The following is a 26874-nucleotide window of genomic DNA, read 5'->3' as shown; positions in this document are numbered from 1 at the left end:
AATAGCTGCCAGAAGTCCCTTCGGATCATCATCTCATCTCTGGCCTCCCAGCAGTGCAGCCAGGGCTTGTGGACCAATACTGAGTGGCTCCAGCTCCTCTTGGGGTCCCAAAGGAAAGATGGAGGCAGGGCCCAAACCCCTTGTAGTGGGAAACAAACAGCACAGTAGCTCTGCTCCATGAACCATCATATTTAATAGTTGTTGCCATCACAGCAGATCCAGCTGAAGCACAGAGATCACTGGCTGCAGGGACTGGGACCGGGAGAGCTCTTCTACCTCCCTGGTGCTTCGCACAGCTCCCTGCAGCCTTTAGCCCTTCCTTGCTCCATTTTGGGCATACACCCAGCTTCACAGAGGGGCTGAGCCCCACTGAGTTGGGGTGCCCCTGCCCTGCCTCTGCCACCTGCAGCTTGGGGGAGAGGGGAAAGAGGCAGAGAAAGGCTTCCCTCCCAAAGGTATAGTTACTGCAGGGAGGTATAAGGGGAATTTTTCTCCATCCCCAGGGCATGGACACAAGATGGAAGGGGTGGGGATGGGGACAGAGGCAGAGGTAAGCTGTCTCATCTCATTTTGGTTCTGGCAGAGGAGATACTGGGGCTTCCTCTGCCACCCCTGCCTAGCAGCCATCTCCCCAGGGCCTGGCAGGGAGGTGAACCCATCTCCCAGGCAGGAGCCAGCATGTGGGTCTTGTTTTCTGTAGCTGCTGTGTCATCATACTGCAAGAGACTGACTCTGCCACCACAATTAAAAGTCACCTCAGATGGATGTGACGGGAAGCTGTGCCATGTCACAAAGAGGAGATACCGTCACCCCAGCCTGCAGCTGGAAAGGGCACGAACACACTACTGCCCCCACCAACTGCTCACAAGCAGGGCACCCAACGGGTGCTTCTCCAATAGAATAAACTAAGAGTATTTTGTACAATAAACACAATTTGTCCAGCCCTCCCCCCTCCCGTCCCCCCAGCCCAAGGAAGGGGAGTCACAAAAAGAGGCGGCGCTCCGTGCCCTGGGGAGCCCTGCCCCGGGCCCGCTCCTCCTCCAGGCTCAAAGCAGCTCTTGTCCATGCACGACACGGGGAAGGGGCGAGACTGCAGCCCTGGCTGTGCAGGAGGTGCCTGTGCCAGCCCCTACTCCAGGTAGATGTCCTCTGTGGGGCACGTGTACTCCACATACTCCTTGTAGAATTGCTGGAAAGCCCTCCTGCAACACAGCACCAGGCAAAGCTTAGCAGCAGCCTCCTCACAGGGCAATTATAGATCCTTGTTTCCATCCTGACCTTTGCTCCCTACCCTGTGGCCTATTTGACCCCCCAACCTCTGACTTTTTCTCCTTTAGCCCCAGAGCTGCCATCAGAGCCACAGGGTCTCCATCCTTGCCCTGATTCCCTGCACAGTGCATGACTTTCAGCCATCTGCCTGCAAACCCTTGCACTGGGACTTGTTCCAGTACTGTCAGGAATATGATGCCTGTAGCCCTGTCAGCCCTGGCTCTCATGCCAAGCATCTCACTTGAGGAAGAGGTGCCAGCCTGGGGCCAGGTCCAAGCCCCATATGTATGGGGAGATGGCAGGATTCAGGCTGGCTGTCTTGTTCCTCCTGCCCTCTATGAGCCAGAGGCCTTCCCTGTCCAGCCAGGACTCACCCTACAGACTCCGCCAGTGGCTTCGTGGACTCCTCCGAGACGAAGACATGACAGGCAAATCTGTGGTCAGCAGGGTGCTTGGTGATGAACCCAAAATATCTAAGGGCAAAGAAAGTGGATGTCACTGGACCAGCAGACCAGCAGGCACAGGTACCCGAGCATCTCTGAGGTGTATCCACAGTTAAGCATAGAGAGTTGGGACCTGAAACTCTCCCAATAAATCCTGGTGGTCACCCCAGGGTCATGCCATAGCCCATGCCCAGAGCTGCAGCACTGGGCTCACAGGGGAAGGGAAGCCCTTCAACCTGGGCTCTGGGAAACCTCTTATTTCCTTCCTAGCCCCAGTTGTGCGACCCCCAGAGAGCTGAGCTGCTGGTGTTGAGAGCTGCACTACACTTCTTTGTTACTCACTTGTTGTTCTTTGGATGGTACCCACAAAAGGAAATGTTCTTCAGCTGGAAAAAATGGCTACACTTGTTTACCTGGGGGAGAGAGAAAGAGAGGGGGGAACTGTCAGAGCTTTTCTCCCCATCTCTTGCAGTGCATCTGGTCTCTGGCCACTGGAAATAAGCACTTGGAGACTGAGGAGTGAACTTAATTGAAGCCTAATCCTGGACTGCTATGAGCAGCAGTTTCAGGATTGCTCCAAGCACCTGAACAAAGGGAGCTTTTCCAGGCAGCCCAGCTGGCTCTCACCCCAGCTGCCTTTACCGCCAGTAGCTCCTGCAGGATCTCCCTGGAGGCCTTGAGTCAGACTGTACTCAGGCTAGAGTCAGTGCTGCTGTTCACCAGCACACACAACCCTCCTTCTCCACTAAAAAGGCTCTCAGAAACACCAGTAACACAGAAAATGAACGGATGACTTAGAACTAAACAAGTCAATTCAAGCCTGGAAGTCAAAGGGTCCCAGCCAGAAATGAAAACTTATTTATACAAGTCTAAAGTGCAACTAAGTTGATGGCAAACTCTAGATACAGGCAAGATTTGTAGAAACCTCAGCCCAGCTCTGTCACAGCACTCAGAGCCATGAGCTATTCCTATCCCCCAGCTGGAAGAGAGGTTTCCCAACAGCTTGCTGCAAAGCCCTCACTTTGCTCTGCTCAGCATCCCAATGTGCTTTACTAGGCTACTTATGCAGAATGCTAATCAGCAGCCTGCCCTTGCCAGATAAAGAGATTACAGGGTAGATCTGGAGGACACCACCCAAAATAGTAGCAGAAAGGTTTAGAAGCAGCTGACAGATCACCGGGTACAGCTCAGCTCGAAGCACAGTGATGTGCCTGGCAGCTGTGAGAGCATCAGCTGGCAGTACTGCCCAGAGCTGGGGCCTTGTGAGGCATGGGGGACCTCAATGACGGGCCTAAAATGCTGATGATGGTGTTTCTCACACCCTCAGATGTGGGGTGGAGACCTTTAATTCTAATATGCAATCATGGCCTGTAGCACAGAGGGCACGAGGCAGTTCAGAGCAGCAATCAGGGAAGGGATGAGATGAGCAGGGAGCAGGGCACTACCTTGCTGTGCTCCTTGGAGTCGTCAGCTTTCACAGCAATCTTGACCCCGCGCACACTGATCTCCAGGACACAACTGGAGGGTGGGTTAAAGTGCACAGTGAGGCGGCGCGTGGTGGCAATCTGCAAAAGAGAGAGAGAGACAAAGCTGTGGAACTTGTGAGCAGTGATGATGATTCCCCACTGAGGCTCTGCCCTGCAGCCAGGAGGAGCAGGCTCTCCTGCTCCCTGGGATGGAGTGGGACACTACCTTCTGCATGGCCGCACAGAGCACATCATTGCCCTTGTGGTAGGGAACCTGCACAGAGCCAAGGAACTTCACCCGAAACTGGTCCACCCAGTCACTGCTCTTGGCCAGAGCTGGAAAAGAGAGCACATGGCAGGGATCATCTCTGGTGGCACAGGGCTGTGCTCCACCTCCCCTCTCCATCTTCCAACTCCTGTGCTTTTCCTTGCCCAGGAAAAACTTCCCTCAACACAAGGTACCAACTCCCAGCATCACAGCAGAACCTGCTTATTGTTCCCTGATGGATGCCCAGTTTGGTCCTCCCCCCAGCCCCCTGCTCAGCACCAGACAGCTCAGCAGGGAGGATGTGGTACAAATTGGGGATATCAGCAGGCTGCACACAGAGGCTTGGTACCTGTTACATGGTCTGGGTCCTTGGTGACCTCAATAGCATAGTAGGCAGGAAAGATGCCCCGATCTCCTGTGCGCATGTTGTAGGCCTCGTACCAATAATCTTCTGCCTGCACCTCCACCAGTAAAGGATCATCCACCTCCAGCTCCAGCTCATCAGCGTGGCGAGGCACAAACCTGGGCAGAGAGGCACCGGCTGGCTAGCAGTGCTGGTGGCCTTCTCACTGGCACACTGCTGGGGCACCCACCACCAAACCAGGCAGTGCCCTGGTAGCCATGGGGACCTGACATGCTAAATAAAGCACTGGAGGAGGTTTGGGGTCAACAGGCAGCAGCATCCTGGCACCTAACGTAAGGGTAACCCCTATTGCACCACCCAGGCTGCTCCTCAGCCGCCTTGATGGCCCTCGGAGGTCTTGCCCATGAAGCAGCCTGGGCAAATGTTGCTCCTGGGCAGGGCATGAGCTACAGGCACTGGTTTGTTCCCCAGGGCTTCCCACACTGGAAACACTGGGGCTTGTGCTGGCCCCACCCTGGTTGGGGTGCAGCACCAGCTTTGCCCTGATAGAGGCTGGGGACACTGTGCCTGCAAGCTCACCTAAAGACAGCACGGTGAGTCTGCTCCTGCTCCTCCCCATTGATCATGCAGGAGAACAACCCAAAGGACTCAGCACCTGGGGAAAAAGGCAGAGGAGGACATGTCAGCATTGAGGGATCAGCACCACAGCCAAGAGAAAGACATGGGCCAAGCTGTCTGCTGAGGCTCCTGCAGGATGGCTCATCCAAGACAAAGCCATGCAACACCATAGGAGGGACAGACATGGCTGGAGCTGGAGTGCTGCTGCCCATCAGTCCCCACTGGGAACAAGACCTCCCTGCACCAACACAAACAGCTGTGACACCTGCATGGGACCATCCACACTGGGAAACCCTGCCTGCTGGAACATGCCACCAGTGCTCTTCTGAGCTTGGAGAGGAGTGTGACATGCCAGGAATATGATGGTCCCCTGTGACCTCACTTAGCCTCTCCCTCAGCACGGCCATATCTTGGGCAAGCCAAATGAGAAGCCTCAAACACCTACTGCCACCCCCACCAGACACTCACAAAGTTTTTCCAAGCCCCATCATGCCTCCTGGACCACTAGGGAAAAAACACAGGCTGCAGCAAGCAGAACTGGGGCTCAATGCTGCTGGTGGCTTCCCATCTCCTGAGTGTGTGCCAGGGACAGGCAGGGCTGCCCAGGCAGACAGCCACCAGCCCACCTCCCCCCAGTGCCCAGCACTCACTGGAGGAGCGTGCCCGACCACTCATGAAGACATTGAGAAACTTCTTGGAGAAGTGGATGTCTGCCTCGGGGGTGGAGTCCTCGGAGAGGCAGACTGAGTCACGCTTCAGCGCATCCTCCTCATACTCCTCGCCAATGGCCGACTCGTAGGGTGAAGAGATGCAATTGTCATAGACTGTGGCCGAGTCGCTCTCATCACTGTAGCCTGAGTAGCACTGCTTGAGGCTGACCAGCTCCAGCTGCACATTCTCATCCACCACCAGTGTGTATTTGACAGAGTCATAGGAGAGGGCACTGGTGTCTGAACTCACAGAGGCTCTCTGAAGGTTGTGCCCTGGCCGGGAGCCACCATTCCCACCACCACAGGAGGCCCTGGGCAGGTTTGTCTTGTCAGGGGAGGACATGTAGTCCAGCACCTCATCCTCCTCGCTGATGGAGGGGTTGGTTTTCCCTGCCAGGGCTGAATAGCTGGAGGTGTCAATGTCAGAGCTGATGGACATGCGGTTTTCACTGGACTGAGACAGGAACGGCTTGTCAGCCTCCAGGGGGTCCGAGTTCTTCTGCACAGGCGTCAGGTAGATCTCCTCTGTGGCCTCCAGCCTCACATCCGTCTGGTAGCGGATGCGGTCCCGGTGGGCCTCGGGGCCCCTGGTTACCACCACGACGCTGGCACCGTGTGGCGGGGCCCGGCCAGTGGCCTGGTGCTTTTCGGGCGGCCGGGACGAGGCAACGCAGGCTGGGGCCATCTGGGTGGCTGCTGTGCGCCGGCACGGGCTCTCCGTGGATGTGCCCCGGTCTTTGGTGGAGGTTGTGCTGTTTTGGTGATTGACCTCATCACTCAGGCAAACGTGGTCATGGGGAGGGGTCTGCTCACCTGTAGGGAGAGGAGAGCAGCATAGACAGCCACACACAGGGGGATGCTCCCTGACAGGGAAGGTGTCCAGAGGTGCCACCCACACTCACAGAATCACAGAATCGTTTAAGTTGGAAAAAACCTCTAAGATTCTCAAGTCCCACCACTGACACTGTCAGGTCCACCACTAAACCATGTCTCTAAGCACCATGTCTACGCAATTTTGAACACTTCCAGGGACGGTGATTCCAGCACTTCCCTGTTCCCAGTGCTTGATCAACCTTTCAATGAAGACCTTTTTTTCTAATATCCAATCTAGACTTTCCCTGCTGCAACTTAAGGCTATTTCCTCTTGCCCTACTGCTTGCTACTTGGGAGAAGAGAGCAACTCCCAGCTCATTAACAATCTTCTTTCAGGTAATTGTAGAGAGCAAGACAAACATGCACCCTGCATCCATGTGGTATGTCTTCCCCAACCTCCTGCTCCAGCACCACTTGCCTCAGGCTCCTGAGCACCATGAAAGGGTGCAAGGAGCTGTCCCTGGCCAAAAGCCTGAGAACTCACCCGTTTTCAGAGGGGACGACGACCGGGACACCCGCTCCTGCCAACTGTGCTTTTTCCCCAGAGAGTTGTTATTCAGAGTGTCCTGAGGAGAAGAACAAAGCTGCCTTATAGCCCAAACAGTAAACAGCATGTGGCAGGGCAGCACCCATTCCTCCCTGGGTCCACAGCACCCCGCTCAGCTGGGTATGCTGGGGTGTATGATGCCCAAGGAGACCCCCTGCCAGCCCCACATCTCACCATGCTGCTGCTGCAAGAGCTGGCATGATGGCTGAAGGAGGGTGGGCAAGGAGCCAGCTGGGCTGCATTCATCCACCAGCGGAAACTTGGCTGCAGAAGCCCATAGCTGGACAGTCCCATGACAAAAATTCAAGACCTGAGTCTGCCTGCATGCTTTGCTCCCATCCTGCTGGCCCTGCCTATCTTCTAACCACTCAGCTTGATGAAATGGGGGAAATCCCAAGGACCAGGTGTTGTGGTGCTACTCAGCTGGAAGCCAGCTACTGGACAGACTAATGCCTGCCCCTGGAGACATCCATACTGGGTGTATACAAGGGCATACAAAGATAGTGTGTGTGTACACAAATTATACATGCACACACACATATACAGTTCACTAGCAGATGTCAATCCTGAGCAGCTGGAGAGGAGGGGCACAATCAGGCCATCCATGCTCCCCATGCTTGGGCGAGTTTCTGTGGGTGCTGTGCCCTGCCTGCCCAGCCCTGGCAGGGCAGCCATGCACCTGCACAAGGGAACATGCACTCAGCCTCGCTGCAAGACCCGGGGACCAAAGCACACCAAGTCCTCTCTAATGAGGGCCCTCCTGCAGATGGGGGACAAGTCCTCCCTGCTCGCCTCCGCAAGGTGTGACATCCTGCCTGGTGCAGTGCCAGCCCTCAGCCACTCCTCCATCCCCAAGTTCTCCCTGGCTGCACTCTCCCAGCCCCTCCTACGGGGAACTGAGTATTTCTGTCCCAGCTGCAGCAGTGGCATTTTCCACTATTAGTTTTTGCTTAAGTACCAAAGCCCTGCTGGGACTCCCTGGATTTTCTCACGGCCTTATCACCAATCCACAGCTGTTCCCAGCAGCACAGGAATTGCCCTGTCCTTACTTTGATTCCCCACCGACATGAAGGAAGCCTTTGCCCCAAAATTCCATCATGTCACACACTGCTGAACCATGCCTGCCAAATCCCTGCCTCCGTGTGGCATGGGAGAGACCCCTTTCACAGAGCTTTGGCAACCTCCCACCTTGGCCTCCATGAGTCCCTCCTGTGCCAAGGCAAATAACAGCACGTCCCTGCTAGCCTTTCCCAGGGACATGGTGGGCCAGGATGTGGGCCAGGCAAGCTGTCAGAGTGATGGCCTCTGCGTGCAGAGTGCCATGGGGCCAGCACACACAAGGCCAGCCTGGCTGCCTGGACTGGGACAGGAGGCAGCAATGCAGCAGGCACAGCCCACTGAGCACACCCGTCCCCACAGGGCCAGAGCACTCAGGGGTCTGTAATGCCCTGCCAGGGTGGAGAGGCATTCACAAAGGCTTAGAAGATGAACCTAGCCAGTCACAAAAGCTGTTTCTTGCCCTCTGGGAAGCTGGGTATATTCCTCTCACCATTTCCATGTCACCTGCCTGGGATGATGATCATAGAGTGCCCAGCAGCAGCTGAGGCATCACCAGGCTGAATCCTGGCCCCACAAGAGCAGGGGGTGGGATGATGCCTTGCTTTGTGAACACCCTCTCTGCCAGAGTGCCTGGTGCCCCAGCTAGGCATTCAAGAGAGAATGCAAGGCCGCGGTCCCTCTTCTGACTACTGGTAGGAGAAGGGAGCTGTGCAGGGAAAGAGGATGCAGTGTCTCACACAAGTGGAAACAGATTACAGGCTGGTCTCCAAGGGATGCCCTGCACCCTGTCCTCTCTCCAGAGCACCACATGTAGACAGGGAGAAAGTGCCTCTGGCTAGAGGAAGGAATCCAGAACAGGAACCCCAAGCACCTTACAGCCAGCTTCTCCCTAGATCCTACTAACAGCACTATCCTACCTGGCCAGCCACACCGCCATCCCTGCTGGCTCCAGGCTCCCATCGCCACCTGCAGCAAAGCCCCCTCTCCCATTCCCCATGTCCTCAGCTCAGCTGTGCCCATGCCTCCCAGTGAGCTCCACAGCCTCCAACATTGCATTGGTAAGGGGACTATCAGCTTCCCCTTCCCAGCCTACTGTCTCTGCAACTCCCCCCAATCCCAGCCCTCTCCAGACACCTGCTCCCACCCCCGGACACTGCTAGGGACCAAGTGTCTGGGAGAGGGCCCTGCTGTTCCCCACCTCCCCCAGCTGGATGTGGCTGCCACATACCACTTGCTCCTCGGGGTCCCTGCACAGGGTGGGACAAGGCTGCTGCTGTCCCCTTGTCCATTATGCTCAGTGGAGCTCTCCCCCGCCTCCCCAGCCCTGCCGCCTTTGTCCCTGGTGCCAGCTGCCTGCGGGCTCCTATCCTTGGCTCCGTGCCTTCCTCCTCCTCCTCCCACCCATGGCCTCAGGCAGAGAGCTGGCATCAGCTGCCAGTGCTGGGCTGGTGACACCCAGCTCCGACTACTCCCCATCTGTCACCCACGGGGACACCTGCCTCTCACTTCATGCTCCTCGGCTGAACGTCACCGCCACGAAAATCCTCCTACTTGGCAGAAGGCAGAGCTGAATGGAGGAGGGTGGCAAAAATAGCCCCGCACGTCGCGCACTTTGCGTGGGTTTGTAAAGTTTGCAGAAGCGACAGAGCAAAGGGACTCCAGCCCTGCCTGGGGGGGGTCAACATGCAGGACACCAAAACATCATCCACCCCATGGGTGACGGTAACACCACGGCTGTGTGGGCCAGGCAGTCTTGGCTAAAACCATCCAAGATCTTTACAAAATCTGAGCACGAGCAAGACAACAGTACCCCCTTGTCCTCCTGGCCACCATTTTGGGCGTTGCTTTTCTGTCTCTCAGATTTTATACGGGATTCTGACATTAATGCTTCTCTTGCCAGGCACCACCGCTCAGGAACCGAGGCCACCAGGTCCCCACTGCCAGCCATGGTGGCACCTGGTATCACCAACCTGCCCCAGAGCTGGTGCTGCCCCAGCCCGGGGCAGCTGGAGCCCAGCCAGCTGCTGGTGCCGGCCCTGGTGTGGTGCCCCGTCCCGCGATGGCTCATTCACGCGTTCGGTATCCACGCCTCGTTTGCTCCCCATCCCACGGGGGCCCCTCGCAGCTCCCACCCTGCCCCTGCCCCATGGCTCTCTGCCCCGCCACCCGGACCCTGCTGGGGCACAGCTCAGTCCCGACACCATTCTTGGCGTGCTCCCTCTCCACCCCAGCAGCAGAGATGAAAAAAGGACCCACCCGGCCCCTAAGCCCGCTCCAAGAACCCCCGCCGAGCGCAATGCTGGGATGCTCAGGTCCCCGGCACCCGGGCAGCCCCGGGCCCGCAGGTCACTCCCTCCGGCTCGCCCTGAGAAGGAACCTCTGGATGGCGGGGGCGGCCACCCCTCCAGCCGAGCCCCACCATCCCCTTCCACTCCCTCCCCCTCCTTCCATCGGCCCGAGACAAAAGCCCCGTGCGGGCGGCGGGAGCATCCTTCCTCCCCCGCCCCACCCGGCCGCCCCGATCCCCCGGCCCGCCTCACCTGGCTGCGAGGCACCTGCGGGAAGAGGTTGAGGGTTGTCGGTCGCTTCGGCCTGTAGACTTCGGTGGTCCCGGCCTTCGGGGGCTCTTTCTGCAGCGGCTCGGGCGCCGTCTGCTCCTCGGCCGGCGTGTCCCCCGCGGCGTCGATGAGGTCGAGCTGGAGCATCTCGGCCTGCAGCCGGCTGGCCTCCCCGCCGCCCGCCGCCCGGGGCGCGCCGCCCGCCCGGCTCACATGGCCCTGCCGGGATTAGCGATCAGGCCACCGGGCGGGACGGGACGGGCGCCTCCCGCCGGGGCCGGGCAGGGGGGCCGGGGCCGCCGCATCGGCACCCGCCGCCGCTGCCTTTTAAAGGGGCAGCGATGTTATTCCCGGAGCCGGGGAGCCCCCTCCCCTCCTCCCCGGGCAGGTGTGGGCAGCATCCTCCCTCCCTTAGTGCTCGGGCTCCCCCAAGCACGTTATTTATCCCCGGCAGGTGTCTGTCTGCAGGTACGTGCAGCCGTCACATTCGCTACACAGCACACAAACGTGCACACCCAGGTTTTATCTCGACATAACAAGGACATTTTTTCTTTTTTTTTTACAGTGAGAACAACCATTCTGCAGAACAACCTCCCCAGGGAAATGGTAGAGTCCTGATCTCTGAAGATTTTCAAGCTGCCGCTAGAGAGTGAGTGTGTGTGCTAGATCGTCTCACCCAGACTCCCTTTCCCACACAAGGTTTGGCCAGGTGATCCTTTGAGGTCCTTTTCAGCCGGGGGTGCCCTATGATTCCTCCTTCCAAGGCAGACTGTGTCTTTTCTTGGTTCCTGTCCTGGCAGCTGGGACTCATACAAACATATAACCAGTTTGCTCAGACCTGGTCCACCCCCTGCCTGGAGCAGGTCACTTGGGCTCTTGTCCATCACACCTGAACATCCTCACAGATGGCGAACCCACCACCACGCTGGGTACTGGCACCATGTACTGCACTACTACTACTTTTTCTCTCTATGGGGTTGAAATTTTCACAGTACACCTCTGAAAGGAGTCAGGCTCCTCCTTCCCTGCAATGTCCACTTGGACCAGCAGCTCCTTCCCCCTTGTCTTACCCATCTAGGACAAGCCTTCTTGCATTTGCTTATACCTGGACCTGAGGCCATACGGGAGGGATGCTCTGCACTGGCTCCCCAGTCACCTGCTGGTGGTGGCTGTGCTCTGGCTGGAGGCAGCTCCACTCTTTTCCCTGCACCCTTTTGGAACAGGATGGCCACTGTGGCCTGTGGGGACTGTGAGGGGCAGGTGTCCCATCCCACCAGCCTGGCTGTGCCCAAATGCTGAGCCACCACACTCCTTGTGGCTGTGTTGCTGGGCAAAGAGGCCCCAGTGTCCCCCCTGTGTGTGTTTAAAGGTCAGTGGTTTCCTTCCCAAGGCCCCCTCCTTGCATTAACTGGAGCTTGCACATGCACAAGTTGGGGCAGCCAGCAATAAAGGCAGAAACTTGGCATCATTGAGTTGAATTCCCTTTTTTATCAGCTGTTTGTGGTGACTGCAAGCCTGTCAGCAGGCAGAGGTGGGGAAGGGTGGATTTTTCCAGCTGAATAGTATCCATGCCTCCAGCTGCATGGAGGTTGTCCCTCGAGTCATAAGGAACAGCCCCAGCAGCCCTGGCAGCCACTCCAAGAGCTCTTGTTGCTACCAGCTCCTGAACTGTCAGACAAAAGCCAGCACAGACAGGGCTCTGCCCACTGCAGGCACAATACAAACCCTCTCATGGGAGTCATTTCCCCCCAGTGTCTCTGCTGAAGTCCAGCAATGGGTGAGCAACTGGAGAAGCACTGCCACTGATACTTGTCCTCTTGAGGCTTTTAACATTTAAATCCCTTGTTTTGCATATTAGCCTTCATGCCGCAAGTTCTGCATTTCTGTCTGTGACAAATCACATGGATTTTAACAAGGAAATCAAGGCATGGGAAAAGAACTGGAGGGAAATGCTAACTGAATAGGTTATACCTAGCCAAGGTGGGTGTATTGCACTCAGCTGGTGACATGCAACTTAGACTGCTAATGATGCTTTTTCCATAATCCTGTAGCTGTAGCAATCACTTGGAAAACTCACAGAGGGAGAAGTCCCGGAAGGATGCAAAAAAGGAAATCAGTGTCATTCTGAAGAAAAGGGCACCCTAGCAGGGGTGCAGCATTCCAGGTTCAAAAGCTAGGAGAAAACTACAGCCACTGCAGGTATTATTTATGGCCTGTAGCTCAACAAAGTGATTTTGAAACCACACAGAAATCAATCACCTTACTGTGTGAGTGAGACCTGCAGTGATCTGCAAAGCAAGGACAGGGACGAGACATTAGGAAGCCTTTCTAACTGCAAGGACACTGCCCCACCAGAACAGGCTGCCTTGGGAGCCCTCCAGGAACAAAATCATGTCACCTGGGCCATCTTGAGCATGCTCATGTCTCAGCGCAGATGCAATGCTGAGGTGACTTCTCAAAGTCCCTTCACCCTGTGGGAGACATTAGGGTGTGTGGGAGAGCAGTATCGAATCCTGCGGCAGGATGAACACAAGATGCACACCTCATCCCCAGTGCAGTCACGGGGACACTTGTGCTTCCTTACAGACCTATCCCTGGGACAGATGTGATGCTGGTGTGCTCCTACTGATCCTACCTCCCACCTGCATGGTGCTGTCCCAATGGCAAAAAGTCACAGTGCCTAGCAACTGGTCTCTCTCTGACAGTCCCAATGTTGTGATCCATGGTTCCAGGGGGCTGGAGCAGAATGAACCCTGCTGCAATTGAGAGGTACTAGGATCACCCCTGGAGCACTGGTCTAAGCTGGTGAATCCCCTGTGTGGGGACTACTGCCCACCTGAGGAAGCTGCTTGCTTCCCTAGGAATGAAAGGCTCTTGCAAGAGGAGAGGAGTGATAGGCAAGATGTTGTTTGAGTAATGAAAGTCTCTTCCCTGCTCCCCCACTCTTGCAGCTTTCACTGTCAGAGGAGGAACAGCAAAACCTTCAGCTGGGAAAAGCATTATGTGAGTGAGCACAGGGAAGCAAGGGGGACTTGCTGAGCAGAAGGCACAACTGTGCCCCCTCTCCCCACCACTGGCTGGCTTCAAAGCACCAGGAGAAGCCTCTCTGTCCCCAGCCTGGCACAGCCACAGCTGGCCATGGATCACGGAGGCAGCTCCATGGGACAGCCTGTGAAAAGCTGCATGGAGTAAGCAGCCACCCTGCTGCCCTATCCTTTGCTCCCAGCCCACACCTCCAGTTCCCCAGCAGTCCCCGGATCGCAGGCTCATGGCAGTGGCTTCCCTCTTTGCAGTGGGTCCCGCTGGCCTTCCGGGAGCAGCTGCCAGCAGCAGCACACTTGGATCAGTGGAACTGGACATCAAGAGAAAGCCCCTGGCATTTCCAGCATTATTATGATGATGAAAAAAATGTTTTTTTCCTCCACATATCTGTTTCTTCATGCCTCTTTCTGACCTTTTCATGCAGATGCATGAAGGCTCAGCACAGCCCTGCATCAGCTCTTTTCCCTTTGGGCGCTTGTTTTCATGCTCTTAGGTATTTCAAAGAGAGGTATTTCTTTTTAAATTTTTTTCTTTTGTTCCTGCATTAACCATTTCCCACAGTTCCTAGAAAATAGACGAGGCACTAAAGTTTTATCAACCTCTGCCTGGCTCTTTGCTGGATCTGTCTTGCTGAAACCAGAGTTTGTCACCCTAGATTTCCAAGCCACTAAAACAAGGCCAAACCCCAAGTCTGGCGTTTTTATTGTAACCAACCCTCTCAGCACACCTGAGTGTGGCCATTGCAAGGTGGAGGCTGTCCTTCATCCTGGTGGCCCGTGCTCCTTCTGAGCTGGCCTCCTGCCCTGCCATTCAACAGCCCCAATGACACCTCTGCTCCTCCTCCAAGCCCTCTCCTCAGCCTATCTCACCTCTCTTTTCATTCACTGGGGACTTCTTGTTGAAATTAAGGTTCTTTTCAGCCATACGTGGTATTATTCCTCATTCTTAGTACATGGTCTCTCATCCATGAGGTGTGGTCCTTGTCAGTAGATAGTTCCCTCTTGCACACCATCAGTCTACGCCTTCTTGCAGTTTCTGTGTGTCTGAGCCACTATTTCTGAAGAGCTGCTAAAATAGCCCATAATGAGGTCATCTTTGTTTTTCTGGGACCAAAAAATTCCCCCAAACCCATCTCTGTTTGGGTGTTGACCTCTGCACCAGCTGCCTGTTCCTGCCACAGGGTTTTGTCATCAATCAGCTTTGCCCAGACCCCCCATCTCATCAAGGTCAGAGATCATCCCCATCCAGCAGTCACCTTTGCAGCCCTCAGGTAGGGTTTGTCCCCTTGCTCCTTGCCAGTGTTGGGTTATTGTGCCAGCCCACCTCTCCAGAGACTCGCTGCTGGGCAGCTGGATGACTCCAGCCCCTGCTCCCCAGATCCTCCAGATCCTGTTTCCCCCTTGCTCATCACTCTCTGCTCTGGTGTGATCCAGTGAGCCAGCAGCTTGCTTTCACCTCACATGGCTCCATTGCCAGGCTTTCACCAGCTGCCTGGCCCTGCAGGGGAGACCAGGGCCAACCCTTCAAGCTATGTACCACAGCTGCCCTGTGGCAGTGGCACTGGACAAGCCACAAACAGGACATCAGCACGGCCCCTGACACCCTGGTCCCAGCATCCCTGACTGGACACCCCCACATGATGCCATTAGCCAGCCCCACATGATGTTATTAGCCAGCTGCTGCTGCCTGCTGGCCATGGCTGATTTGCTGGCCCCGTGCTGTGCTGCACGCAGACCCAGCCACGCTGCTCCCTCTGGGCCTGACTGCTTCCATCAGGCACATCCTGCAACCTTGTCGCCCCAAGCTTGCTCTGGATGGCAATCAGCCTGGAAAGCTCCCTGGTTCTCGCCTTCAATGCTGGGATTGAAAAGCCCCTCTCACGGCCATTGTTGTCACCACTTTCGGTTCTCCTCCTCGGGCAATCCTCCGTGTCCCATATAAACCATTTGGACATATTTTTAGCAGGCTTTTTTTCTGAGCATGATAAGCTTCCTCCTTTGCTGTGTTTATGAATAACTCATTGCTTCCCCTACGGCAGCCTCGCATCCCACTCCAGCAGACTCTCAGTGCACCCAGACATTTGTGTAAAGCAGCTCTGAGCGGTCTCCAGGGAAGGCATGGGGCTTGCTCCCAGAGCCTGAGCAAACCCTCTACTGAGGGTCAGGTCTCTGTATTGCAGCACAGGGATGCATAAACCCCTGAGTAAACTGTTTCAAATGGGCAAAAGAGATTGGTTTTCCTTCCCCTCAAGGAAGGGCTGCAGCACTTGAGCTGCAAGTCCCCCCTGCCCCTTTCCCTCCCTGCCAAACTTCAGCCAAGGACTGTCAATCTGTAGAGAAAAAAAAAAAAAAATAAATCCTGCTCTAAGCCCAAGTGGTGCTATCACCAGTGGTGAACTGGGATGAGTAATAGGAAGAATCCAGCAACACACCCACAGTCTCTGTCTGCTTCACCTACTGCAGGCAGGAGGATCTTCCCAATGCCAGGACCTCACTGTGGCTGTGCCCTCATGGCTGGCCAGCACTAGGTTTGCCCTTGGTTTTCCCTGCAGCATTATCCCTCCTCCCTTCAGCATACACAGCCCATGAGCCCAGACTGTCCCAGGGAAGTCTGGCTGTAACAACCTAGAGCAGGAGGAGGCTGCAGTTGGAGCAGAGATATTGAGCAGTAGCCCCCTATCTGGGAACAAACAAATTTTTGCTGGGAAGGTCACAAATTAGACCAAGGAGCACAGCAAGATACCTTCACCTCCCAAAGATGAGGTCTGCCTGTACCGTCCTGCCTGCAGTGAGGGATTCCAAACGACACAAATTCACTTTCTAATTTTAAATCTGCGACAAATTCTTGTGCCTTTCCTGTCCTCGCTGGGTCTTTATCAGTTTTGCATAGGAAGTATTCCCTCCAAGGGACAGAATGATTCTCAAACCACTTGGCTGCTCCTCCAGCTTTGGCATCCTTTAGCATGAAACACATTGACAAAATGCAGAAACTCTGTGTTGAGAGGTATTAGTTCTTAGCTTAAAGAAATAAGTTTTAAGTAGAATGAGTTAGAATGGGTTCACAGAGTTATAATACTATGTGATCTACTATGTTGTTTACTCAGCTTTACTTGCCTAGCATCAGTAGCTGGATCTGCTAAAGCCTTGGGCCACAAGCTGTGAGTTTACACCTAGAGATGTTTTTGGCTAGAATTGACTTAATTCTCCTAGTAATTTTCCTAGTAGCTGGTGCAATGCTGTGTTTTGTCTTTCTTACAAGAGGAGCATTGATAACACACTGATGCTGCTGTGGTTGTTGCTGAATAGTGTTTATCCCATGCCTAGGGCTTTTTTATTTCCCCATGCTCTGCCAGTGAGCAGGTGCACCAGAAGTACAAACCAGAAGACAAGGAGACTCCAGCTGTCAGCAGAAGCTGTAACTCCACAAGATAAGAACAGTGTATGGCCTGCCTGCACAAGACACAGAGAAAGAACCCAGTAAGATGTTAAAAGACCCCAGCCCAAAAATCACCACTGGACCAAGAGGTGCATGGAGAGTCTCTGAGGGGTAGGTGCTTGAGTTGTATGGGTATAATTGCCCAGGGGTTTCTTTGTTCAGAGTCCCTCTCCACAGGCACCCAGCTTGAGCTGACCTGGTGCTGTACCACTAAACTATTCATTTTTATAAAATCTGAGCCTGGGGCTTTGCTACAGGAAACCTAGGGTCAAGCCTGAAAGAGGAAGAGTCAGCCTTAGAGTGAGTGTGTGTTTGAGTGAGGGGTCCAAAAGGGCACCTGTCAGCTTACTGGAGCTGCCTGCTACAAAGAGACTCTGCCCCCAGCAGTTAAAAGTCTCAGGTGGTGTGTGTGATTCCTTGAGTGCTAGTGAGAATGCTCAGGCCATGGTTTTTCCTTTAACACCCTGCATATTTCCAAATGCAAAGTAATTATCAATTTATCTCCACATTTCTGCCCCCATGGCCTTCTAGGGAAGTTCAGACAGTGGCGTGAACCCCATCAGGTTCTTGACAGCGTGCTCTAAGATGGATGGGAGACCCAGCTGCAGCACCTGCATAGGCTTCCCAGCTCCCATCTTTATTCCACCTGCTGCCTGCTGCCGTCAGAGATACCTCCCTCATCCCTGTTTCAGGAGCCTCCAGGTCTCCAGCCTCCTAAAGACCTGTGAACAGCTCTAGCTAAAGCTAGCTAGCAAGCCACAGAGAACACCTTGGGTGAGCAGAAGACAGCTCTAAACATGCCAGCCCAGCTGCACCCCCAGGTCCAGGGATGCATGTGGGGACAAGAGGAGCAGCCCAGGTGGGACCTTTGGTGCCACCTTGCAACTGTCCTTGATTCCTGAGAATGCTTGTCAAGTGCCAGATACTCACTGGTCATCCTGCTCAAATGGGGGCATGCCCCCATTTGCACCCAAATCCTTGGGCTCATCCCTGAAGAACAAACTCCAGCCCCTACATTACAGTGGGAACCCAGATGCAGAGGCTTTAAAATGCTTGTTTTGTCCCTTGAGTTTGGCTGGTTCAGAAAGGACCTGCACTGTGCTGGAGTGAGGAAAGGGCACTGCCAAGCAAAGGGGATTGGAGCATGGCAGTGGGGTCCTTGAGAAAGCATCACTTGTCTGGGGTTCTGGTGGTCCTGCATGTAGGCTGATAGTTCTGCCAGCCCCACTGGCACATTCTGCCCACCCCCATCACACTTACCCGGGTGGCCAGGCTCTCCTTGCAGTGCAGGCTGATTCCACACTCATCAGTGATCTCAGAGAGGTCTTCATCCTCAAATTCCTCAAGGCTGATGTCATGGGTGAGCCTGGAGGGAGTGGAGATGGCCTGGTCACCCACTGCCCCAGTGGAGGACAGGAGGGTGCAGGGTGCCATGGTGCCTGTGGTGCTGGGAGCAGCACTGACATCCTGGGAGAGGCTCTACCAGGAGGAAAAACTGGGAAGGTAGCTCCTTCCCAGTGGGGATAGGTCTGTCCCCATTGAAAGGCTGGGCTTGGCATGGCATGGTCCATGGCTGTTGGGAGGCAGAAGGAGAGTGTCCCAAAGCAGTCCCTGCCTGACCAAAGGCAGCAGGGACATGCAGGTTGAAAGACCATGAAACAGACAGTACAGCCACCCCTATCACAGGAGGTTTGTTCTGCTCACACCATCCCAGGAAGCCTTTGGGATTGTCTCAGCTGGGCACAGACACCCAACAGGGCAAAGGCTGGGGTTACAAGAAGTGGAAAGGCTGGGGGTCCCAACAGGGCACAGCTGGAGGATGGACCTGCTGGGACAGGTGACCACATTGAGACCCACAGAACTTATAAACACAGCAAACCCCTCAGCCATGGCACCACCAGCCCCTGAGCTGCAGCTGGGAGGGATGTCCCAGCCCAGCTGCCTGCAGTGAGAGGGGGCAGCGATTTCCCTCTGCACCAAAATCACTCCCCAGGGTGACTCTGGGCATTCCTGTGAACATTGGTGCTGCTGAGCTGGTCTGCATGGCCACAGGGGTCCCTTCGGGCTGTCAGCCCCAGCCACACAGACTCATTACACCCCTTCAAAACAAGAGATCCTTTTAGCAGCTGAAAATGTGCTGATGAGCCCCGGGGGAGTGGTGAGATGCTCCTGGCTTCTGAGCATTAAAATATTTCAACATGGTGATACCTCAATGCTCTTCTCACTTATTCATTACCACAGGGGTAAATAAAAGAGCCCAGCTCAAAAGTCCTTGGCCAACCTATTCAGATCCTTGAGTTTTGTCTGGAGTGGCCATGGACACTGCTTTGCTTGCCACCATTTCCCTTTGCTCCCAGCTCCTCTGGCTGGGAGACACTTGGGTGAAAGGGCTATGCCAAGCCCATCACCCCTCTCTGGCTTGGCCCCCAGCAGTGCAGAGAGAAAGGAATGAGAATGGTGTTTTGTGACCTGCAGAGCTCCCACTCCCACTTTAAGCATTGCTTGCACATCTTGGGGCTCCCCCTTGCAGTGGCACCAACCCAGTACCATGGAGGGGTAACATCTCCCCTGTCCCATCTCCTGGAGAGGGAAAGGAGCAGGGGAAGCAGCACCTTCCCTCTGTGTTTCTGAGGACCCCACCAGTAGTGGTCTCCTGGGGTGAAGACAACTGGAACAACAACAACCATACCCATGGAGGCAGCCCCTGCAAGACACAACAGGAATGCAAGGACACAGCCTTCAGCACAGGGTGGGATGACTGGACCCTCCTTTGCCTATCTCCTCCTGCTGCCCATGGGAGGAAGGCAACGCGGAGCAGGAGGCTCATGATGAACCTTCAAAGCACAAATTGATTTCTTCTCCGGTTACACGGGTCGCAGGGGTGGGACATCATCCATCGCTAATGCTCGGGGCCTCTGCCCGCCATGCTGTGGGAGTGGGGTGAGCACTGCGGGGTCCTGCTAAGAGGCACAACATTGCCCAGGGGCTGCCAGGGGCTCCCTGGCTCTGCAGGAGCAGCCTGACAGGGTGGCAGTGCCCCCCACTCCAGGATGGGGACAGGCAGCCCAGTCCATGCCCTCGGGGATGGGGAGATGCTGAGCAGGTTCCCCAGCCTGGCCCTGCCTGCCAATGATGGGGCACAGCAGGAGGTGTCCAGACACCTTCTGCCACTCTGGTGCCCAGCTGTCACGCAGCTTCCTGTGCAGCCAGGAAAACTTTGGGCTCAACTGCGTGCCAAGTTTGCTCCTGCCCTGTGGCCATCACTCACAGAGAAGGGTGATGTGCCCAGGAGCAAGGGGCTGCCCCTCATTCCCCTGCATGCCCGCGGGACAGTCCCCCCTCCCCTAGGTCCAGCCGGTCCCCTACCATTTCTCCCACTGATCTTCCAGCCAGCTCTCCTCCTCGGTGCTTGACTCCATTTTCAAGGGCAGCTGCATTGAGAAGGACCCCCCTTCACTGGGGGACACACTCCCACACCAAAAAAACCCCAGACCTGCTGCAGGGAGCAGCGAGGGAGATGACAGCCGAGCCCCGGGTGCCCGCTGCCTCTCCGCCTGCCCCGTCGCAGTCTGTGGCTGGTGGTGCTGCTCTGTATCCTCACTGCGCAACCTGGGGAAGCTCATTAAAAATAGATGGAATCAGCTGTCCTGGAGGGAAAAAAAAAAAAATAACCTCCCCAGCTGAGCCAGAGCCAAGTCCCTGCACTCTGCTGGGGATGCTGACTGCCGCTGCTTGCCAGCCAGCCAGCCTGGCTCCTGGTCTTGCTCCAGCACTGAGCTCCTCAGCACCCACAGTGGGCAGAGGGGATCTGCTAACTCCATCATGGAAACCTGCAGCACCTGGCCTCCTCCTGCCCTTGCAGCATTGCTGTCCCCACAGCAGGGGGACACAGACAGGAGCATCTGTCTGGCTTCTCACCAGGTGGAGTGAGGCCGCTCTCTGATGCAAAGGCCAGAGTGTTTCCAGCACAGCGGGACCAGTGTCATGGCCAGCTGCACTTCTGAGCTGAGGGGAGCACCTTCACCAAGGGACAAACCCAGCCAACATAAAGCAGTGCTAAGCAGCACTGTCCCTTCCCTGTCTGCCCCCACCTAAACCCTAGACATACTCCTGCCTCAGGCAGGATCATTCCTGAGGTCCCCCAACCTCTAACCCACGCTGAGGGCCAGAGAAATACCCGGTGGGCTGCTCTGCCAGTTCCCACCCCTCTTCTTCTGCTGAAGGAAATAGGGGTCTTTCCCAGGAGGGGCTATGAGGTGTTGCTGACAAACTGTTGGCACAGTGGCCTCAGATAATCCTCCACCATCCCCATGCCTCTCACACCCACTCACTCCTTGCTTCATCAAGATGAAGCCAAAGTAGCTCTAGGAGAGGCACCCACCATGACTCTGAGATGGGGACAGGGCATCCCCCTCCCCATGAGCTGCACCCACCCTGATACACAGTGGGGTGTCACTCCCACTGCCACCCATCACAGCACTGCTCTCCTGCCCCTCACTGACATCCACTCCAGGAGTTTCAAGTAATGAATTCATCTCCTATCACCTGCTTGCGACCCAGCTTTGCTCCTAGACAGGTTAAAGTGGGCAATGTCCACAGGAGTCCAGCTCAGGGCCTGGACTGCCCTGCTGAGCTAACCTGTTGCAAGCTCTCTCTCCACCAGTGCCACACCACTGGTGAATGTCACTCATGATACTGTGGTAATTGTCACTCAGCCCCACAAGAACAGCACACAGGACTCCATCTTCCCTATCAGCTCTGCCTGGAGGCACCTCATCTGCTTGAAACCTCAATTAATGCAACAAATAAAGAAATCTCTATCTCTGTATTACTTGCGCCCTTTGCTCCTCTCACATGGATGCTCCAGGACTTCCTAGGAAATACAAGGAAAGCTCCTTATTACCCACCTCTGCTCCCTGTGCTGGAAACACCCCTTCCTTCCTCTCTTGCTTCTCAAAGAGGCTAAAAATACCAGCAAAAGGAAACAGCTCTGACTCCTCTCAGCTCCATCATTGGCAATGAAAGCCTGAGCAGGACCCACATGTGTATTTTGGCCAACTTCCCTTGCCAATGGCCATAGCATCACAGATACGTGGGAGTCTGTCTCCATCTGTGAGGGTGGGAGAACCCTGTCCTTGCAGGTTACAAGTGCTTTCCTGAAGGATGTGCCAAGAGGCACCTGAAGGTGGGCAGTCCTGCTGTATGCATGAGAATGGATAGACTTGGGATTCTCAGGAACTGCGAGCAAGAGTACACACATGGGTGCATGAACAGAGGCAGATGTTACCTGCCCATGGCAGGAGCAGATTGTCCTAAGAACAGCCTTATAAACAGTCCTGGTTGTTGTGCCTCTTTTGACCCCATTCCCTGTCAGCCCACTGCCACTGCAGAGGATTTTCCATGCAGGGGTTTGGCCAGGGCACCATGACGGGGTGAAGCTGGGCACTCCAACAAGCCCAGCTGCCCAAGCCATACTCTGATAGTCTGCTGTTGGGTGCTGTGTACAAGTCCTGTAACCAGCACCGGTGGAAAAAATAATCCCAACCTACATTTGCAGGCCCCTCTCTTGTTCTTCCATCTCAATGGCCACAGAGACTGCTTTATTCAAACCGACGTGAAGGCGCCTCTCTCTCCCCATCAGAGGAAGACAACCCTTTCGTCTCCCCTCACAAGAAGACAGGTAGCCCCATTTCGACACCCAGCTCATTCATTTCCTCCAAGCAGGCTTTGCTGACAGCTCCAGATGAGCACGACAGACACATAAAACAAACCCCGATGCTAGAACTGATTTTTGCCTCAGCCTGAAGGTGAGTCTTTGAACTTCCCGACAAGGTGGAGAGAACTTCTTCTCCAGAGACCCCCTCCTTTCCCAAAGGGCTGTGATTTCTGACAGGAAAAGTGTGAATAGTGGAGTAGTTTCCTCTCTCTCCTGACCTATGGAAATAACTCCCTAAGGGTTTCTTTCCCTAGGTGCCTTCCTGCCCAGTAGCTAGGTGGATGCCCTTTGCTTTTATCAGGGAAAGCTGTAGGAGATAGAGCAGATCACTGAGTGATCCCAGGTTCCAGCTACATTAGAGCCACAGTCTTGCAGACAGTGGGACAGGCAACACTGTGGGCTCTGCAGGGCCCTGCATCCAGCTGCACCCCAGCTGTGCCAGTCCTCCCTGCCACTCTAATGCTGGGTAGAGGGACCCCTAAAGCAGACAGCTCCCCACAGGAAGGCCTGCCACAAAGCACTGGCAAAGCTTCTTGGCAGGGCAAGGAGCTGCAACACAGTGTCCCAGAGAAAGATGTTAAGAAGCTCCAGTGAACACAGACCACACTGCAAGGCTTTGGGAAGCTTAACAACAGGGAGGCTGGATGAGAATGACATTTTTACTGCTGTCTCCTAAAATGCTGTTATTCTTGTCATGAAGAACAGACACCTCTGGAGGACCTCCTGGCTAAAGGAGGATCACCTCACCATCCTTTTCCTCCCACTTCTTGGACAACAGCAAACCATCACCACCAGGTCACTATGCCTGGTCTCTTGGGAGCTTCAGTCTGCTTGCTGGCCAGGACCAAGCCCCCTCAGTTCAAGCCAACCGCTCACCTATTGCTTGGGCTGGCATGTCACCACTTGGAGCTGGGAGTGCAGGTGCACATACCAAAGGGCAGAAATCTGAAACACCTCATCCTGCAGGCAGCAAGCAGGGGCAGAGAGCAGGGCTCACCTCCCTGCCAGCCATGCTCTGAGCCTTCACCCTGAACTGCACTCATCACTGCTGGGTCCGGATCATCTGCGGGGGACAGCCCCTCACTGAGCCCTGCAGCAGGAATGCAGGACCTGGGACATGCACAAACCAAGCTGTGACACGTAACCCAGCTTGTAAGTGTTTCACAAGCATGGCTCCCTGCTCACATGACACTCCCCGCCACAACATCACCTCTGATCTGCCAGACCCTGCCCCAGGCTCAGACACATCACTGCATTTTCTTCCACTTACATCCTGAGCTTGGTGCCCAGGGAAGATTTTGCACTCCTGCCTCGATTCCCCAGTTTTCCACCCAGTTGCACAACCCCCTTCACGAGGTCAGTTCTTCCCTGGAGCAGGCTGGCAGCACAAGGGGCTCCTTTTCCAAAGGTCTGAGGCACAGCAAGAAGCAGCAGCTCGTTCTCCCTGCCAGGGCATGGCTGTTTGCTGGGGAGCAGGAGGGTGCCCAGGGGGCAGCCACTACATCCAGGACAGAGCCAGGTGGTAGGCCCAGAGCTGCTCGGCAGCTCAGCCTCCAGCCCACGGCTCGGTGGCCAATCCCCCTCTCCATGGAGGATGATTCCAGAGGCAGCGTTTATTCGCTGGCTTTGCAGGGTACACCAGCCATGTTGCAACAGCTCCCAGCAGCTCTCACAGGCAGCGCTGCAATAGGAGGCGGCTGCCAAAGACACGGAGCCACGAGCAAAGGGGGTCCAGAAGCAGAGCCCTTCAAATATTAATTGTCTGAACGCCTCCTTTGCTCGACTGCACCCATCTGTTTCCTCACAGGGACCCACGGGTTCCCCAGCCTCAGGGGCTGGGCCTGACAGATCTCAGCTGTGGTCCTAAGTATAGACTATCCCCTTCCTTCCACCCAAAATCTCAGCATGCAAAGCAGCTGGTACCATCCCCCCTTCTCAGGCAGCTCCCCCCAGCACCCCTGGGTGGCAGAGGCAAGCAGAGAGCAATGGCTGACGAGGGCACGGCTGCCAGGAGCAGCGAGCCTCCCCTAATGGCAAGTGAACATCGCACCTGCAGGCAGGGGCAGGGCTCCTCCCTTACCCACCCAGCACATCCCTGTCCCAGAGATACCCTCAGCAGGCACCAGAGGCTCCAAAACCCCCAGGCATCCCTGGCCTGGCCCACGCCATCGGAAGTCCCTGGGACAAACCTCATTGGGTTCCAGTGAAGACACAGCCCCCTGCATCCCAAATCGATGGGAACACTTGGTATTGCTAAGAAGATCAATCCTGGCACTCTCCCACCGTCTCACTTGGGGTTCCTGTTTCACAGGGGCAGGAAGGAAGCAGAAGCACCTGGGATTTCTAGGAAAGGGCTAGAAAAAGGCTTTCCTTGGGGAGGGGAGAGAGATGAAGCTTTTTTCTTCCATGAGGAAGAGGTGTTGGAAGAGGAGATAAGGCAGGGAAGGGGGCGGGAGTGGGGTGTGAGGAGGACACGAGGCCAGGCAGGGGGCTGGGAAGCTGCAGTGGTGTATGTGTGGGGTGAGGGCCAACACGGCTCGGGTGGAGGGGCTAAGCAGCCATGGGGGGGGCTGGAGCGATGTCTGCGGTGGGGGCTCAGCGGTGGCTGGGGCGGGGGGCAGAAGCGATGGCTGGGGCGGGGGGCCGAGGGGATGCGCGGGGAGGGGGCAGAAGCGCCGGAGGAGGCAGGGGACCGGCGCGGCGATGCGGGCGAGGGCTGCAGCAGATGGGGAGCGCTGCCCCGGGCAGGGGGCAGGGGCAGCCCCGAGAGGGTTCCGCGGGGGGGACGGCGGCCGGTACCTGAAATTGGGGGGCGAGGCGAGGTGCAGCCCCAGGAAGGGTGAGGAGGCGGGCGGGGATGCAGCTCCTTTCTCTCGCTCCGCCATTCTGTGGCTCTCTCCATGCAGGCGGAGGGCGGGCGGGAGGGAGGGAGGCAGGGAAGGAGGGATGAAGGGAGGGGGATGCTGGCGGTGCTGGCGGGGAGGGACATACCTGCCGCCGGGGCGGGGGGAGCGGGGGCGCGGCCCGGAGGCTCCATCCCGCGGCTCCCGGCGGCAGCTGCAGGACGGGCACCACACCGATGGAAGAAGCGTCACCTCGCACCCCGACCCCACCCGCTCCGCCCGAGGCCTCGGGAAACCCCGGCCCCGACGGGGCAGATGTGCCCGCAGCTGGAGCGGCCCCCAGCTGTGCCCTCAAGGGCAGGTGCGGGGGACGGCCGGGCTCTCCCAAGGCCGGGAGGATCAAGGCCAGGACAGGGGCCGGCTGGCCCAGGGCGAGGGGCTGGACACAGAAGGCCGCTTGCAGGGGTCTCTCTGTGGCGAGGAGATGCCTGGCGGCAGCAGGAGCAGGAGGAACAACCACGCTGCGCTTTGGCATCCACGGCATGTTTGCAGCACCTGGCAACAGGTCTGGCAGCCCAAGTACAAACCCTGTCCCTGTCGAAGCTTACCAGGGCTGCAGGCACTGCAAAGGGAATTAAAAAAGCAGCGTACAAGCACCTTCTACAGGCACAAAGGAGGGAAAAAATGCATAAGATGCACTTCAAGGTTTCAGGTCTCTCCCCAGAAAGGGCAGACACACTTCTGCATCCAGCTATATCCCAAGAAGCATTTTATCCTGGGTGGGTACCCATTGCTGCTACTCTTCCTTACCAGCCTGAGCAGGTTTCTCTCCCCTGCCTCTCCTCCCCCCCATGCTTTGCAGGCTATCTCAGAAAACTGTGCAGGTTGTGCTGTGCACAGAAGTGGACGGCATCAGTATTTTTTAATCCCAAGGCTACTTCTGTACCTGAACAGGAGAACTTTCCCTATACCCTGTGTGCCCACTGTGCTCCCAGTCCCTGTCTGTGACAGTCCTGGATGGCATTAGCGGCACTCCTTTAGCAGTTCAAACATTAAAGATACATCCAGTCCCATCAGTGTTTCTCACACCACAGAGCTGACTGCCATTGAGGGCATGGTATTAGTTATTGGCCAAGACCCAGGACGTCAGCTGCTTCTCCAGAGAAGAGCAAGCAGAGCCCTCCAAGGCATAGAGTCCTCTCTCTCAGGAGTCTTAGCCTCCTGCCAGACAAACTGGAAAGAGATGTTACTCCTGGACTAGCATGGAGACAAGCACACACTCCCAGGGTCACCATGCGCAGGTAACCCTGGGGCAGCCTCCTGACAGCAATCTAAGTGTCCCCTTTGCCGTTTGGATGCACAGACTGAACTGTATTTTGTGCAGGACCCAAGAGACTCACCAGCATTCATTCAAGGAGCTTTGGGGGAGCTTTGCTGTAGCTCCATCTCAAAGTACAAACCCCACCTACCAAAATGTGATTTCTCTGCAGCATGGCTGTTATTTGGCCTCTGACCAGGGGCAGAAGATAAGGATGCTGCCTTGTCCCACAGCCAGATCACCACCACTGTAGCTCACCTTCTGCTTGGATGCCAAGCATCAGAGGTTCACCCCTTAGTGACCTGACCTTTAGTCAGGTCACCAGCCCTGGCCCAGGCTGTCCTG

At 55.9% G+C, this 26874-nt stretch overlaps 1 protein-coding gene across 2 annotated transcripts; it reads right to left on the bottom strand.

Moving 5' to 3' along the window:
- Positions 1-157: 157 nt before the first annotated feature.
- On the bottom strand, positions 158-25274 carry MAPK8IP1 (mitogen-activated protein kinase 8 interacting protein 1). Of its 2 annotated transcripts, none has more exons than XM_083864457.1 (12): positions 25168-25274; positions 17913-18018; positions 10158-10394; positions 6496-6577; positions 5079-5951; positions 4390-4465; positions 3796-3968; positions 3405-3514; positions 3158-3277; positions 2055-2125; positions 1644-1742; positions 158-1202 (listed from the first exon to the last, which is right to left on the bottom strand). In XM_083864457.1, the coding sequence occupies exons 1-12, from the start codon at positions 25251-25253 to the stop codon at positions 1130-1132; spliced, it is 2106 nt and encodes a 701-aa protein (XP_083720583.1). In that variant the 5' UTR covers positions 25254-25274; the 3' UTR covers positions 158-1129. The 2 variants fall into 2 exon arrangements, with proteins under 2 accessions (XP_083720583.1, XP_083720584.1); XM_083864458.1 differs by lacking the exon at positions 25168-25274 and adding an exon at positions 20019-20121.
- Between the last annotated feature and the right edge of the window lie 1600 nt (positions 25275-26874).

This window comes from Zosterops lateralis (assembly GCF_965231275.1).
Source record: "Zosterops lateralis genome assembly, chromosome: 6".
Lineage (NCBI taxonomy): Eukaryota > Metazoa > Chordata > Aves > Passeriformes > Zosteropidae > Zosterops > Zosterops lateralis.
The sequence above is the reverse complement of the archived record's forward strand: the minus strand, read 5'-3'. Positions and strand labels throughout refer to the sequence as shown.